This window comes from Xiphophorus hellerii, chromosome 7, assembly GCF_003331165.1.
Source record: "Xiphophorus hellerii strain 12219 chromosome 7, Xiphophorus_hellerii-4.1, whole genome shotgun sequence".
Classification (NCBI taxonomy): Eukaryota; Metazoa; Chordata; class Actinopteri; order Cyprinodontiformes; family Poeciliidae; genus Xiphophorus; species Xiphophorus hellerii.
This window is the reverse complement of record NC_045678.1, coordinates 10,062,182-10,079,071: the sequence shown is the minus strand read 5'-3', so window position 1 is coordinate 10,079,071 and position 16,890 is coordinate 10,062,182. Positions and strand designations below refer to the sequence as shown.

The 16,890-nt window shown below is 37.8% G+C and overlaps 2 protein-coding genes across 4 annotated transcripts; both read left to right on the top strand.

The window, feature by feature from the left end:
• The first annotated feature begins 749 nt into the window (after positions 1–749).
• Positions 750–9,200, top strand: cdc16 (cell division cycle 16 homolog (S. cerevisiae)). Its single transcript, XM_032568633.1, has 18 exons — positions 750–950; positions 1,127–1,181; positions 2,106–2,203; positions 2,302–2,340; positions 2,447–2,584; positions 3,195–3,354; positions 3,453–3,547; positions 4,572–4,705; positions 5,033–5,112; positions 5,202–5,251; positions 5,331–5,404; positions 5,488–5,613; positions 6,304–6,456; positions 6,670–6,733; positions 6,820–6,881; positions 7,187–7,322; positions 7,675–7,765; positions 8,433–9,200. The coding sequence occupies exons 1-18, from the start codon at positions 903–905 to the stop codon at positions 8,684–8,686; spliced, it is 1,857 nt and encodes a 618-aa protein (XP_032424524.1). The 5' UTR covers positions 750–902; the 3' UTR covers positions 8,687–9,200.
• Positions 9,201–10,208: 1,008 nt separating this feature from the next.
• upf3a (UPF3A regulator of nonsense mediated mRNA decay) lies at positions 10,209–16,395 on the top strand. 3 transcript variants are annotated; one of them, XM_032567145.1, is made up of 10 exons: positions 10,209–10,419; positions 11,671–11,777; positions 11,865–11,971; positions 12,180–12,278; positions 12,448–12,558; positions 13,268–13,323; positions 13,403–13,561; positions 13,665–13,798; positions 14,456–14,756; positions 15,137–16,395. In XM_032567145.1, the coding sequence occupies exons 1-10, from the start codon at positions 10,279–10,281 to the stop codon at positions 15,323–15,325; spliced, it is 1,404 nt and encodes a 467-aa protein (XP_032423036.1). In that variant the 5' UTR covers positions 10,209–10,278; the 3' UTR covers positions 15,326–16,395. The 3 variants fall into 3 exon arrangements, with proteins under 3 accessions (XP_032423036.1, XP_032423037.1, XP_032423035.1); XM_032567146.1 differs by having other exon boundaries at positions 14,453–14,744; XM_032567144.1 differs by having other exon boundaries at positions 14,453–14,756.
• The last annotated feature ends 495 nt before the right edge of the window (positions 16,396–16,890 follow it).

The window sequence follows — 16,890 nt, the reverse complement described above, 5'->3', positions numbered from 1 at the left end:
TTATCATCTGAATGGAACTCATTCATCAGTATGCGTGCTACTGTGCCAGATGTTTGCAGCTTTTCTTTACATGAACAGTTATTCAAACAAAGTTTCTACAAAACAAAAGCTGTTTTGTTACAATGGAGTGAAATTGTTCTTTTGTTCCTTTGTCTTGCCATTGGCTCATGTAGTCCCTGTGGTTACACCAGCTGATTAAACTACTTTAAAAAGTTTACATTTGCATAATGAAGTGTCCATGGCTTGCAGTAAATGTTAATATGTTGTCTTATCTTTGAAGTGAAGTAACAAATTATGTCCCTGTGCAAATGAATATGCCTCAGAGAAATAGCTTAGTGTTTCCAAGGATTTACATGCGTTAAAAAGTTTAAGAGAATGTATTTTGTTCAGTAAATATATTTGTCCTAAAATTTTAATGTATTTGTCCAGTACAAAGAAAAATGTAATAAACGTGGTGATTTAAAACCAAATGAAGAGGGGGGATAATTGACCAGCTGTCACCATAACCATGTCTCTATGGGTAATATACTGTAGGTCTCTCCTGGTGTTGCTTTTTGCTACCATTTGCAGTTGTGATTCAGCTGTGTTTACAAGTGCATTAATGTTAAAGTTGTATGTAACGACGATGGTATAAACTTAAGTCTTTTGGTGTTCTTCTGTGAATAATTATAATTCACGCTGATTTTTTTTTTTAAAAAAAGGAACGCATTGAGGCGGAACTGTTTGTCTTACTCGAATTTCTTTACGATACTTTATGGCAGAACACACACTGCAGGGAGAAGCCGCGGATTTGATTTTCCGAGGCTAACTAGTTAGCGCGAGGCTAACTGTGCAGCTTCCTCCTTCAACGGGAATGTCACTATTTTAAAACAGGTTACAGCGTCAACTTAAAACAAAACAAAATGAACCTCGATAGACTCAGAAAACGAGTTCGGCAGTACATTGACCAGGTGAGTGAACTGAAGCCCTTGTTGGTTTCTGTGTTGCTAGCAGATGCTAATTCCCAACACACTTAGCGAAAAAAAAACTTTATAGTTCACCGGGTTACCAACAAAACGAAAACTCTAATTTAAGTGAAAATTGCGTATATAACTAACCTTGTGTTTTCTTATGTGCTTGTTTATAGCAACAGTATCAAAGTGCGCTGTTTTGGGCCGACAAGATAGCATCCCTTTCTCATGGTGAGTAGCAGTCGGTTGTCTTGTTAAATTAATTTGTACAACGACTGGACCTTTTGCTCCTTCAGAGCCTGTCGCACGTTAAACCCAGAGTACTGACCCCTTACTTGTCCAGCGGGCGGACTTGTGGATTTGGGGCGCATCTTGGTAACCTGTTGACCGTCGCTCCATTTGTCAACGTTTTATCATGTCCTCCCCTCCAGAGCAAGGTCTGATCAGAGGAGGAGAAGTGGCATTAATTTAGTGAAATGGACCTATTGATCAATTAGGGAAAAAAAAGAAATTGTCTTAAATACTACTATTTAAAGCCTCTTGCCTTATCTCCTTCCTCATCTGTTGAGATCTTTGTATTTATTCACTCTTCAAGAGAAAAGCTGCTGCTCTTTTTCCTCACTTATAGGATAGAAACAGTAGTTATGATGTGAAACTGAAAGAGCACCACCCGTTCCTGTTAAAACTACAGTTGGTCAGGTGTGAGCTGCTTATCCTCTAAGGTACCTGCTGTGTTTACAGTCAGTCGTCTTGTGCCAACATTGGGTGAACAAAAGAGACGATGTAGGAAACCTGAGGGTACTGACATTATTAACACGCTCAGTTTTAAGTGACTTGGTAACATAATCGAAAGTCGTAAAGGTAACTTGGTCAGAATTTCTGTGTTGCTGAGAAAATGAAAATGGTAAAGAGAAAATCATTTTTATTAGACTTTATGGACGGCATTCATATCTGATATAAATTATGAATTTCCTATGTCTAATTTTAAAAGTTGCGACGTTTTGAATCTAGAAGGGTGTAGACATTTTGACATCAAAAATGTGCAAGGCACCCTGAACAGTGTAACTCTAATGATAGTGGTTTGTTTTTAAACCTCTCACCGATAATATTGTTGCATGAAAATGTGACGATAGGGTTTCTTTCTTTGGCATGCAGAAGATCCACAGGATATCTACTGGCTAGCTCAGTGCCTTTACTTAACCTCACAGTACCACAGAGCCTCACACGCCCTCCGTTCAAGGAAACTCGACAAGGTGGGCGCCATTTGAAGCTTTTCACATCAACCTACATTTAAAGTGAGCTTGTCTGAAAAAGATGAGCTGTAAATTGAGATTTCTGTTCTTTCACATAGTTGTATGGAGCTTGTCAGTATCTTGCTGCTAGGTGTCACGTAAGTAAATTAAAAAATATGGAAGTTGCAAAATGTTTCATGCATGTGTATTATTGTGGATGATCACAAAGGTGAATCTCTTTTGTTATTATTTTTTTTAAACTAGTATTCTGCCAAAGAGTTCCAGCAGGCCTTGGATATCCTGGATGCAGAGGAGCCTGTTAACAAGAAATTAGTAGATAAAAGTGAAAAGGATGACAGCGGGACAGAATCTGCAAAGGAATGGGACATGTCGCCCGCTTCTGTAAGTTAAACTTGACTTGGAAAATATCCCACAAATATAACATCTTACATGTCAACCTAAATAGCGGTGCAGTAAGTAGAGTTTACAGGCATAGATGTCACTGATTCCCAACTTAAAGCATGTCCAAATAGGCAGAGTGGATTAGAGCAAGCAGTTAGCTCAAAGATGAACCAAACTTTTGGAATTCCACATAACTTTTATGTTGTGACTTGACCTATCTGTAGCTTCCAGAAGCCTTGATATTATCAACTGTCTTTTCTGTGTTTAGACACATTTAACTTTGGTGCATGTAAATTTCTGATTTTGGAGAAAGTACTGAAGCATCTCTAAAATATCTGTGCCAATATTTTAGGAAATTAGCGAATAATATGGTTTCAACTATGAGTGGTTGGACAGATCTTCTTATTCCAAGAAAATTTAAGGAGTAATGTAATGTATAAACTGTTATGACACCAGAGCATGAAAGAGCAATCATTTTTAAGCATAATGCTTAATTAAATGATTTACAAAACCACAGTTTTAAAACTGTTATTTCTTTTTTAAAAAACACTAAATTAATTTCCGAATTTAGTTTCTCCTCTGTTTCTCTTTCCCCTCTGAAAAATGTTAGATCAGTAGCTCTATCTGCCTCCTGCGGGGCAAAATCTATGATGCCATGGACAACAGGCCTCTGGCCACCCTCAGCTACAAAGAGGCCTTGAAACTTGATGTCTACTGCTTTGAAGCCTTTGACCTTTTAACATCCCACCACATGTTGACGGCACAGGAAGGTGAGGTTAATCTGTTCCGATAATCTCATTGCCACCTATTATTTGTTTGGTACTTCTATAATGAATTCACATCCCCATAAACATCATTCCTGCAATAGAAAAGGACTTCCTGGACTCGCTTCCTCTAAGTCAGCAGTGCACTGAGGAAGAAGAGGAGCTGTTACACTTCCTTTTTGAGAACAAATTAAAGAAGGTAGGAGGCTCTGCACTTGATTTTTTTTTTGTTTGTACAAAAAATAACATAACACATAAATTGCAAAAATATGTCTTGATATATATATAATGGTTTTGAATCTAGGGAATTATAACATAACCCTCATTTATGTATCAAGGCACACATTCCTAAGCAAAGTGCACCCAAGGATACAGTATATGTTGGTTGATGCATTTGAAAACTAGAGAGGGTGAAAAGTCTTAGCTTTGTTGTATTTAATAAAAACAGGGAAAATGGGTTTTTCAGTATATGACCATTCAATATCCTGTCAGATCCAATTAATCTGATTGGTGCATCAGTTCTATTTTGTATTAATCATTTTTCAACTTGGAAAGTAGAAAGTTTTTTTGGAATATTGTTTATTTTCTTTTTTTTCTGACGCATGCTTCTTGTGAACTCAGATATTACTAAAAGTGTTCAGTATTTTTGAGTTGAAACAGATTTCTTCAGAGCAGAGATCGTCACTTCCAGTTTTCAAGGGTTGATGTCCTGCAACTTTTAGATGTGTGTCTGCTGCTGAACTGAACTGATTCAAATGGCTGATTTCCCCCCCCCCCCTCAGTATGCGTTCAAGATTTCCAGAGTCCTGCTATTGACCTGGTTATTGAAATCAGGTGTGTTGAAGCAGAGACACATCTAAAAGTTGCGTGACACCGGACCTTGAGGACCTTAGTCTGCTTTACAGGAAATATTTAATCTACATCACCTTCAAAGGAATCCTAAACAGATTATTTGCTTTTTTAACTACCATCACCGGGTGTTTGAAGTTATCTTTATATTTTGTTAGTTTTCTCTCTTTTTTACCCAGTTGTTTCTTTTTCAGCTTAAAAGCCATTTAAAGGCCAGACTTTGTGTGTTTTGTTTTGAAATAGTAACGCATTTCCATAAGTCTTTATCAGAACCTTTTTTCCTGTTTTTGCTCTCTCTCAGCTCCATATCTGACTCTCGGTGATAATACAGAGAACATCCATCTTACGCACTTTTGTTTTCTGTTCCTCTTCAGTATAACAAGCCCAGCGATCTGGTGGTGCCGGAGATGGTCAATGGTCTCCAAGACAACTTGGATGTAGTCGTGTCTCTTGCTGAGAGGCATTATTATAACTGTGATTTCAAGATGTGCTACAAACTCACATCAACGTAGGTGTCCATTGTTTGGGGTTTTTTCCTAGTAAATTGGTGTTATTGAGCAAAAAATGTGTACTTCCACTGAACATTTGCATAAAACATATATTTTTTTGTGATGATAAGCAGTCACAGAGTTCCTGTTATTTTGCATGTACTAAATGTCAATAAATTGACAAAAACAATGAAGAAACAGAAGGTGTGATAGTTTGTCAGGAAGGTTGTTGTTTCCCCCCACTTCATAAAAACAGGAAGTTTAAAAGACTCCTAACCTCTAGCTTTGACTCAGAACATGTGATATTTTGGGCGATTTTTTTTTAAAGCATGATGTTTGTTTTTCAGGGTAATGGTGAAAGACCCTTTCCATGCCAACTGTTTACCAGTTCACATAGGAACGTTGGTAGAGCTTGGAAAAGCAAATGGTAATTTAACTTGCATAGGGTGCATACATTTACAGACAACATTTATTAGAGTTAATAGGACTGATCAGTTTTTTCCTTTTTCATTGCAGAGTTGTTTTACCTCTCACACAGACTTGTGGACTTGTACCCCAACAATCCAGTACGTTTTGGGGTTTTTTTCTTTAAAAATTCAAGCAATGGCTTTTTTTGTGTTTGTAACTAAATGACATTTTTCTCAGGTTTCATGGTTTGCGGTTGGGTGCTATTATCTCATGGTTGGCAACAAAAATGAACACGCTAGGCGATACCTTAGGTAGGTATTTGCAGTCAAAAGAAAAGGTGTCCTGCTTCGTTCCTCTTGAAATCGGGTTTCTTTTTAACTTTTATTTCCTGCAGCAAAGCCACCACTCTAGAGAGAACTTATGGACCTGCGTGGATCGCCTATGGTCACTCCTTTGCAGTGGAAAGTGAGCATGACCAAGCCATGGCTGCATACTTCACTGCTGCTCAGCTGATGAAAGGGTAGGTAGCAACCGGTTCCCACTGGATATTGTTTCTTGTTTTTAGACCAGTTTCTTACTGGGAAAGAAACTGTTTCTTACTGGCCTAAAAACATCTGTTGAATCAGATCAACAGATTCTGTATTACTCACATCAATAATCATGTCGCATTAAATCTTGTTTGTTTTTCCCCCCCTGATTTTTTTTTTTTTCCCTTATTTTTATGGTCAGTATGAACTTCAGTAAATTCTGTTCAGTACACCTTCATGCCTAAATGTATTGAATTGCTGCCATATGGTTTGGTCTCTGTGGTAACAAGCAATTGAGCAGGGATAATTAGTAAAATATTTACTTCTATGCAAAGTACTCAGACTTTTTCTTACATGGATACGCTAAAGGCAACAACAAAGCAGGTTTAAATACCTCAAGGGATGTATAAGAAACAGACATATTTAGAAATGTTTTTTTGGATTTTAATTTATTGGATCATTAGCTTTCCTGCTCAAGAAAATACGTTCTCAAATCTGCAAGATGATGATATCAAACTCAGACCCATTACAATGGCTCCTCCTGATCACTTTAAACAGTTTGAAAACAAGTTTATTTACATTGTCGTGGTCCCATTTTTTTTTTTTTTTGTCTTGCCAAGTTTTACTTTCTTTTACAATACTACATATTTTCCTTTTACATTAAATCTGTTTGATTTCCACAGATGTCACTTACCCATGCTCTACATCGGGCTGGAGTACGGTCTAACTAACAACTCCAAACTGGCGGAACGGTTTTTCAGCCAGGCGCTTAGTATCGCCCCAGAAGACCCGTTTGTCATACATGAGGTGGCAGTGGTTGCATTTCAAAATGGAGAGTGAGTATATTGATCCAGTCAAACAAGACGCAGTATTCCTAATAGATCTATTTTTTAAAAGTAAGTTTTAGTCTATGTGCAGCTTTTTTGATGATCCTTTTTACTGAATTTACCACTGCTGACGAAATAACCAAACAATGCTCTGCAAATATTGCTTGCATAAGCTGCTGTTTTATAAAATATCTGCATGTTTTGCCTCCTCGACTGGCGCAGGTGGAAGACGGCAGAAAGGTTATTTCTGGATGCAATGGAGAAAATCAAAGCCATAGGGAATGAGGTGATTTATTTCAATTTAATACGTGGCTTTAAAATTCACGTTCTGCGTAAGCGTTGCTTATAATTTGTTTTTTGACTTAATTTAAGGTTACCGTGGACAAGTGGGAGCCTTTGTTGAACAACTTGGGTCACGTGTGTAGAAAACTGAAGTAAGTAGAGTCAATAAATTGTGGGGAGGGGGTTTCTATGTCCTAATATAAACTTATCAACATCTTGTAAGCTGTATTTGAACCTACTATAGATTTCTTTTTAATCTGTTAACTGCTAAGCTTCTGAGGCTGTGGGGAAAAAAGCATCCTTGTTTAAAAAATTGAAACTTGGAACAGTCGAAAGTATTGAACGAATGCTTTGTGTCATGTGATAAATACAGGACTTGAATATTAGTCAACCTTGTGTTAGCTTATTAAATTCAGTCTTTGAATAACAGCTTCTTGAAACGTGCTTAATGTTTTAGAAAGTACGACCAGGCTCTGGAGTACCATCGTCAAGCTCTAGTGTTGATCCCACAGCATGCTTCCACCTATTCTGCCATAGGATATGTGCACAGCCTCATGGGGGACTTTGAAAGTGCTATCGACTACTTTCACACGGTGGGTTTAGAAGACATTGATTTCTCAACTTGGTGCAGTTTCTTTGTGGTTGATAGTTCATTGTTGTTTAAACCAGAGAGGTTGTTTTAAGTGTGTAAGAAGTATTTGTAAGGACGTGTACATCACAGCACTTTAGTTTGAACAAGTATCTATAGTAATGTGCTCTCAAATTAGTTTTAAGCAAAATATTTCAAGTAAACTATAGAAAATTCATAAAATGTTTTTATTGGTGCGTGGTTACAGTTTCAACAGGGGTATAAAAAAGTGGCTTGGGATTGGATTGAAGTAGATCATTTTTTGTTTTTCTGTTGCCAGAGTTATTTTTTATTTTTTTTGTTCTTTTCTATGATAGGCACTCGGTTTGAAAAGGGACGACACTTTCTCAGTGACGATGCTTGGCCATTGTATTGAGATGTACATCGGGGACACGGACGCATATATAGGTTTGTGTTATATCGAAAATAAATAAATATATATATATATTTTTACTCTTGAATATTTTCAGCAATTTCGCTCAGTCTGAAAGACCAAATCTTCTTCATGTTTTAAGGAGCTGTTTTAACAAAATAAAATGTCAAAAATGTTCACATTAATGTAAGACATGTAGATATAATGTGCTAAGAATGACTTTAGATGACTAGATAGGGTCCTATGATTGCTGCTTTGTTAGATTTTGTCCATTCAAAAATCTACAAATTTTTTGGATAATTAATATAGTTAGAATGGAAAATGGAGAAAAGGGAGTGAAATTCAGGAAAAACATATATCAGTAAAGTAATAAAACAGATTTCATAGGGCCCCACGATTAGATATGGTAATAAAGTCTTAGAATGTTTCACTTTTTGCTGAAGATTATGTCACATTAGCCCATTTGTTAAAGGTGTTCCCACTCTATCACATTCTGTAAACGTCCGCAATAATATTTTCTAGAATATCTACCAGACAAAGCACTGTAGGAAAATATTAGCAATGGTTTTATCTTAGTTCAGTTGTTTAATTCAAATACCCATAAAAACATAAAACAATAAATATGAACAATACTTGCATTAATTCTGCAAATTTAAAATATATATGTACATATATATATATTTATTTTTTTTTTTCAAAAAGGCACCGACATCAATGACAAAGTGCGAGGCAACTTTAACACCCCAGCGCTGATGAAGATGTTGAACACATCGGAGTCGATTGACCTTCAAGCCACGCCAAGGTCGGAAGAGACTAACCTGTCGATGTTGGAGACGCCGGCGTCCAATCAGGAAAAGATGATGCTGGAGACGCCTCTCCGGCTCTCATTAACGCTGGAGTGCGACATGTACGAGAGCGACGTGATGCTGGACACCCTATCAGACACCAGCACATGATTTCATCCCTTCAGGCGGTGGAACTGTTGTAGCAACTGGTCGTCGTAGCTACACATGTCCACGCCCCGAGGACAACAGTCGGTCAAAAACTCTAGCAGATGTCCTCCACCATGTGGACTCCTCATTCTGTGTGTTATTTTTGTATCAGAATGCTCTTGTGAAAATTTTTAACATAAGTGACTGAATTTGTATGCAGCACATGGCGTTTACCACAATTTCACAAGAATGCACTTTAAAGGAGGGGGAAGTGAACACATGCCTTGTTTCAAGGGTTGAATATGTTTTACTTGGGGGTTAAAAACACTGGGAACATGTGGCCCCCTGACAGGAACAAACACAGCCACGCACCTCACAACGCAAGGACGTTTGAAGTCACTTGCTTAATGCCTGAGGCAGGATCCTCCTTGCTGATTAACCTGTGGATCTTCACTCTGAAGAAAGAGCTGGCTGAGAAAAATCAGATTTGATTTTTGGTTATTACTACAATAAACCATGCATTTATCTTAAAATCTTAGTATGCCTTGTTTTTGTCTGTCCCTGTGTGTACAATGTCATTTAGTAAAATTTAGACAAGCGTGGAAACATGCCAACTGGTTAAATCTGGATTAAATACATAGATGTTTAAAACGGGTTGTGATTTGAGAAACCTTTATTTGGAAAAAAATATATATATATATTCTTGGGTTTGTTGAAATCAATTCATTCATTCACCCGTATATCCAAATCCTATTCAATATTGATCAATATTATTAATGTTTTATCTGTGAGAAGGCGTGTGTTCAATTGTGGATGGGGCAACGGAAGAAGGGGCTCACCTAGGGATTCATTCACACAAAAACCGCCACTGGTGACAACAATCCGAAATCCTGTGTGCAAACCGAGATTAGCACGCCTTTCAATGGATGTCATACCTGTTACTTGGATTAGAAACGGGCTGTACTCCGTCTAAGTCGACCGGCATTTACACCAACGATCGGATCTGTCAAGATCCGGAAACCTGTTCCTCTGTTGTCCCCAACTTGAAGAACTCGGTATCCACACCTGAGGGGCCCCGGCTGCGTCTCGATATCAACAGTGGAAAGAATACATTACTTAATGGTGAGTTTATGGGCACAGTGAAAAATTAGAGGTAGAAAACTTGACTTTTTTTTTTGTTTTGGTGAAATGCAACCTTGTAAGGGGTTGTGACAGAGGAGCATTTATTTCCAGTTCCCTTCCGAGATTCCTACAGGCAGGCGAGGAGCCAGTCTGGAGGACTTGACTCCTGCAGCTCTGCTCCGTATAGCTCTTCCTGTTCGATCCGAGAGCCAAACAGAACCACCAGTCTCCAGGCAGCTGATACAGACTGACCTCAAACCGGATAAGTTCAGGTGAAGTTCGTTTTTATTTTCTTTCAGAGGATGAGTATTTCTTCACATAGAGTGTAAATAGAGGATTCAGAAAATGTTCCACACCATTGAATAACCAGAAAGCGTTGTAAAAACCGTTAAATAAAAAAGCATTTTCTTACCACTCGCGATATTTGACTCTTGTAGTCTCGCGAGGACGCGGTAACGCTTAACACCAAGCGAATTTGAGGGAGATGGGAAGAAATGAGGTCTGATAAGGACCAAATGACCGCGGGTAAGGAGAAAAGCATCTTCGAGATACAATTAAAAGACGTCCCAAGAGAGCAAGAAAACATTCCCGCCAACGCTAAGCCGAAAGAGGAGAAGAAGGAGGTTTTCACCAAGGTACGTAGCCGAGCTTGTTGTTTACGAACAGACATGGAGACTCGAGAGGGAGGAAAGGATGTTTCAGCACCAAGGAGAGCAACAGGATCAGAAGAGGGGAATTTTAGGAAGCAGTGGGAAAACTACGGCTCTTTTTTTTCCCCTTTTGAATTGTTTCTGTGCTACAGTTATTGGGCATGTTTCTGCTATGAGGCTAACATTAACAGGTGACAGTCGAGTGGAATCCTGTCAACGCTGCACAGAGGAATATCCCGTTATTCCTTCATAAAAAATATAAAAATACGAAGCTTATTTATTAATTCTCCCCCCCCCCCCTTTATTTCAAGAAGCGGCAAACTGCATCGTATTCTACCATCCTGTCCAGAACCAGCCGATATATAACTAAGTCACTGTTTAGCGTACCGGAACAGCAGGGGGAACCCAGGAGCTCTTGATGTCTTACACAATATGTAAATCAAAATCTGTTAAAACAGCAGTTTTAATGTTGTTTGTAGTTAATGAACCACCTTTTAAAGAATCTCAGCTTTTAAACAAACTGACATGCATTGATATATTGTAAAGCATTGTGAGTCCTTTCATTTTGAGCTCTACTTATGTGCATTGAACATAAGGCTATTGATGTTTATGTATTGATACACAAGAAATATCGTGTATCAGTACGGTGGCATTGATTTTCCAATCTTATGAATTATGAAAATTGCCATCAACATTAAGTCTGATTAGTATTTGCTTTTTTTCTTTGTGTGTTGAGTCTTTGTCATTCCATATGATTATTATTATTATATTTACAGTATGTGTTAAAAATACATCAATGCTATCACTGGCTTGTGCAACCTTCTGCCAAAACAACACTTAATGTTGTTCTGTGACATTTTTCAGTATGTTTTTCACCATTCTCCGTTCCACAATGTCTCTAGATACAAAAGAGCTTAATTTATTTGAAGGCTTTTTACATGTTTACCAGGGGAGACAATAAATACCAGCTTTCCAAACAGCAGAGATGTATATATCATCCAAATAATGATTGTGTTCAGTCACGTCCCTTCATATCAGTAACATGGGGTTACTGACTTGTTATCAGATGAACTGATCACAACTGTGACAGTCATTCTTACACCAAAGAAGGTCATCAGAAAGATCGTTAAGGCATAGATCGTATCGTGACTGTGACGTACACTGTGAAGGTTTAAATTATGGAGGTCAAAGCTCCAGTTGCTTTGATGTAAAATTCATTTCCTCCGCTTTTTTTAGGTGGTTATTCGAAGACTCCCTCCTAACCTGTCAAAGGAACAACTGGAAGAGCATCTCAGTCCTCTTCCGTCTTATGACTACTTTGAGTTTTTCCCAGCAGATCAAAGGTATGATGAGGTTTTATAGCCCTGTGGTTCAATAGCCCACTTTTTTCATCCTCGTTTATTGACCGGTTTTTGTTTTTGCCTTTACAGTCTCTATCCCCACCTCTTCTCCCGAGCTTATATCAACTTTAAAAGCACAGAAGACATCCTGCTGTTCAGGGATCGATTTGACGGCTATGTCTTTATTGACAACAAGGGTATTTTAATTCTTTCTAAGCCCATTTTGACTGCGTTGACGGCTTTAGCCTTGAATGTTGGCTTGCGGCGTTCAGCTATAAAAAAAACAAACAGAATCTTTGGAGCTAAATGTTGACTTTTATGAAGGTGAATTAGAACATTTGTTGCCATTGTTACCTTTTGACAGCTGGTCTATTTAATTTGACTTGTATTTCAATATTTGCCCAGGTCAGGAATATCCTGCTGTGGTAGAGTTTGCTCCTTTCCAGAAGATTTCCAAAAAGAAGCTGAAGAAGAAAGATGCCAAAGCCGGAAGCATTGAAGAAGGTAGGAAAATAGATCAATTCTCATTAAATATACTAATCTTGTGAGGCATTTACATTATTCTTGCATGAATTTAGAATGAATTCAGCACAGACAAGTTTAGCATATGGACTTTTTAAACTGTATTTCATGTCCCTTCTTTTTTCCTTCTTCTTCTTTGAATTTCACTTAGATCCAGAATACAAGCGATTTTTGGAAAACTACTCCTGTGATGAGGAGAAGTCCATGGCTAATCCTGAGATACTTCTTGGGGAGATAGAAGCTAAGACCAGAGAGCTCATTGGTACAATATCACACATTTTGGACATTTTATATTTTTTATTTTGACTTTAGCCTTTTTTCTGGCCTTATCATTTTTAATATTACTACAATCAGGAAAAATATAATTCAATAGCAAGTAGACAATATATAGAGAAATAAGTAAAACGAAAAGCACAATCCTATCGCACTTACTTTTTTCAATAAAATTCATATCCCAAATACCAACAGTAAGATGATATTAATATTATATGATAAATTACATTTCACTATATTTACTTTATGTGTTTTATATTTGTTTGTTGCCTGACAGGTGATGCTTTGTTTTGTTTTTAAAGTTTAAATGTTGGGAAACGAAGAAAGAAAAACACCGATCTGTGTTTGCAGGACAGATTTTTATCTGCTCTTTTTTTCTGTTGGAATTAATTTGTGTTGTTTAAGTTGAAAAGTCTTTCTCCAGACATGTCAAAGGTTTTACTTCAGCTATATTTTTTAATATCCACATCAATTTTATGTGAGTGACTCTAATTCCAAGTACTAATAACAAAGGAGTATAAGCTTATTTGGACAATGCACTCAACATCTGCTCCTTATCTTTTGCATCCAAAATACTAAAAATTACCTCATGTCCAAAATTTACCAAATAATTATTGCATTTCTTTGCAGTTTACTTAAAGTTAATGTTACTCTAAGAAATCAACTCAATTTTTGATTCTTTCTCCGTTTGCTTTTAGCCAAACGAACAACACCTCTCCTGGAGTACATCAAAAATAAGAAAATCGAAAAACAGGTGAGACAGAAGCACGGTTGTAAAGGCGAGAGCTGAAACAAACAAAGAAATCATTTTCTGTGCATCACGCTTTCACCAGAGGATAAGAGAGGAGAAGAGGGAAGAGAGAAGAAGAAGGGAGCTTGAAAAGAAAAGGCAACGGGAGGAGGAGAAACGAAAGCGGCGAGAGGAGGAGAGACGCAAGCGAAAAGAGGCAGAGAAGCAGAAGAAACTGTCCGATAAAGACATCAAAATTAAGGTTGCTCATCATTTCTGAAGAAAATACCTTTTACCAGCTTTTTGTCTTTCCATTTCAACTAAATATCTCAGAGCAATGTATTTTGTGATATTTGCATTGATAGCTCCTAAAGAAGAGCGACAGAGACGATGACGTTGATTCAGACCGAATGAAGGAAAAAAGTGAGCCTTGTGATGCAGGTGTGGGCAAGTGGGAGAAAACTGGAGGACAAATGAAGTCAAAAGAACCAAAAGAAAAGTAAGAAACACCTAATCCATGAAATGAACAAGTAGTTTGCAAAAGTTTATTTTTATTCTTAATGAAAGCCAAAGGACAACCCAACTTCCTCCCTTCCCCACATTGGAAAAGTTTTCAAAAAGTACTTCTCTTGTAGTTGTATTTGTGTTAATGATATATTTGCATAAACACAACCTCATTTGATCTGAGTGTGTCACTTAATGTCCAACTAATTTAATCTTCTTTAAACCAACATAGCAAAGTCTTGCTAATATTTCAAGAAAGTATTGATGTAACTTTTAGGAAAATGTGAGAATTTTGAAAACAATCTTTTGATTACTAAAGTGGACATTATTCACTACTAGCTACTTTTTTACTGTTACTGTATTTTCAGTATTTCAAAACAGCTGTAAATATTTCCACAATGAAAGAAAAATTATGGTTATCAATCTTTAAATTTTAGGCTGAAGTGCAATAAGTTACATTAAGCATTAAGGGTACAGCTGTGAAGCTAATATCTTCATTAAATATCCATCAATTTTATGTTATTTGCTTGTACAAACCTTTTATTGATTTTATACTGGTATTTGATTGGCTTGAGCGATGACCCTGAAATGCTCCTTTGTGTTACTGCTAGCTTTGCTGTAATACACGTTTCAATATACGTTTGACCAGCAGAGGTCAGGCTGAGAGCGACAAAGAGCAGAGAGATCAGCACGGCCGCAGGCAGAGAGATAAGGATCACCGCGGCAAGGACGAGGAGAGAAAACGGCAACGACACCACTACGAATTCGATAAGTTCATGCGGCGGAAAGACGAGACCAAATGGGGGAAGGGCTACTGCCAGGACCGAGCCAAGAAAGAGGGCCATCATCATGGCTATTCTTACTGTCCTGACGGGGCAGACAAAATGGGAAAGGAGGACAGGGAGGACCTGAGCAACAGAAAGGAACGCCTCCGAAACAAGGTGAGCGAGAAGGTGAGCATGAGATTGAACAGGAAGGTGGTTCCAGATGACTCTCGTGATGCTGAACGACTGTGAGGAAATCGCACTGGAACACAAATACTCGTGTTTGGTTTTCTGATTCACTAAATCTCCAACATGTTTTTCAGAAAGTTCTGTGGTATTTTAGGGCAGAGGGTGAGAATTAATGGCAAAATGTATAGAGTTGCAAAAGACTAAGGTGGAAGTTTACCCTCCAGGGCAGTGATCTTGAACACACTGAGAGAGATACCTATGTCAGGTCACAAGTGAGACAAAATGTGAAAGAGTTCAAGATCTACAAGTAGTTTTTGCATTACACACTATGTGCATCTGTGAATACTGACTTTGACATCGCTCTCTCTCCCATCCTGCAGGACCGTCCTGCCATGCAGCTTTATCAGCCCGGCGCGCGCAACAGGAAGCGCATGAGTTCGGCTAATAAAGGCTATGACTGCCTCCCTATCGGCCATTCCCCCGAATGCAGGACGGAGCATTGTTATGAGGTTGTTGCCATGACAGCGGGGATCGAAAGGGGGTTTGAGAAAAGCAAAGACGAGCAGTGAATACTCTAGGTCTCAAGAGGAAAGTAATGGGGCATAAAAATTAGTATTGAAGGGAAGCTGCTGTCAATGGCTGACTGATTTCTTTCTTCCTGTTTGTAGGTTGGTAATGAAATTGTATCTGTGGAACTTTCTTCCTGCTATCTGGCTTTCAGGCCTGTCAACTTTTAAGGTACTCTACTCTCGCTCTTTGTGGTAAAGAAGCGTCTCAATTAAGACATCCAGGAAAAATTTACTTTCAAGGCAATGACCTTGCCTTCTGCATGAGAACTTCTTTCCAACATCTAGTATATTTTGTGATTTGTGTTGTTTTTAGTTGTCATATATATTTCTATTAATATAAAGCTATTGTTGGTAAAACTGACAGACAACAGATCTTTTAAAAAGTAGGGTAAGAAATGTCCTTTATTATATGTGCAGGCAACCAGCAGACTAAAAATTGATTATACAATCAAATTTCAATGCCACGATTTATTTATTTATTTATTTTTGTCAGTAATTATTTGTACATAATCAACTACAGTGCCACAAGAAAGTATCCTTTTATGCTTTTCCATATTTTATTGCATTAGATTTGTCTTAAAACTGATTTGAGTGTAGTTTTTTTTTTTAAATACCTTACTATATTTAGTTTAGTTATAGTATAGTTTTCTATAAAAATGTTAAAACACATTTTCCGACAATTTTGTAAGTAAGAAAAGAAAACACACAAATATAGTAGGTGCATAAGTATTCACTACATCGGATCACAACTGATGAGCGGCAGTAACATTTGATGAATTTTGTGGCTGAATGTGATTGCTAGTAGAACACATTTGTCCATACAAGGTCTTACAGTTGACAGAGCAGAGCAAAAACCAAGCAGTGAAGTCAAAGGAGTTTTCTGTAAGACCCCCAAAGACTGGATTCTATTAAATCACAAAAACTGGCACGCATCACCACCGTCATTTTTTAGTAATGCATCCATGGAAGCCTTGTCTAGGACCTTTCATAGATTTGGCCCCCCGACCCGATACTCTGAACCTCCGACAAAGGTAAAAAAAACAAATCTTCAAGCAAAACAATGACACAAAGCACACAGTCAAAATACCAAGGAAGGAGCGTCGGGGGTGGGGGAAACTGTGAATGTTCTCGAGTCAGCCAGACAGAACCCGGACTTGAATCCAGCTGAATATTTCTTGAAATACCTGAAAATGACTGCCGACCAACACGACCCATCCAACCTGACTCAGCCTGAGAGGACATATGCATTAAAAACAGGGTGGAAATACTCCCAAAACAGTGGTACCGTGCTTATGTACTTACTATATTAAAATTAATGTTTTATAAATATGCAAAAGGTTGTCACTGTGTTGCAATGGACTATATTGAGCAGGTTAAAAAGGGGAACTAAGCTCATATTGGTTTTAAAATGAAGCTGTAGTCAAATGTGGAACAGACAAGCTGTTGTGAATATTTTCCGGTGGCACTGTAACAGATGAAAATAACAACCTTACAAGTTATGAATAATTATAGAAAACATTTAAAACATTTTGGATTGATTAGTGATGTGATTTATATATATATTA

Bases quoted from the DNA above. Each gene is read 5' to 3' on its own strand.
- cdc16 (XM_032568633.1), top strand. From the start codon at position 903: ATGAACCTCGATAGACTCAGAAAACGAGTTCGGCAGTACATTGACCAG. The intron at 2,204-2,301 runs GTGGGCGCCATT...TCTTTCACATAG, and splicing joins GTTCAAGGAAACTCGACAAG to TTGTATGGAGCTTGTCAGTA. The intron at 6,734-6,819 runs GTGATTTATTTC...ACTTAATTTAAG, and splicing joins TCAAAGCCATAGGGAATGAG to GTTACCGTGGACAAGTGGGA.
- upf3a (XM_032567144.1), top strand. From the start codon at position 10,279: ATGAGGTCTGATAAGGACCAAATGACCGCGGGTAAGGAGAAAAGCATC. The intron at 11,972-12,179 runs GTATTTTAATTC...ATATTTGCCCAG, and splicing joins TGTCTTTATTGACAACAAGG to GTCAGGAATATCCTGCTGTG. The intron at 13,562-13,664 runs GTTGCTCATCAT...TTGCATTGATAG, and splicing joins ATAAAGACATCAAAATTAAG to CTCCTAAAGAAGAGCGACAG.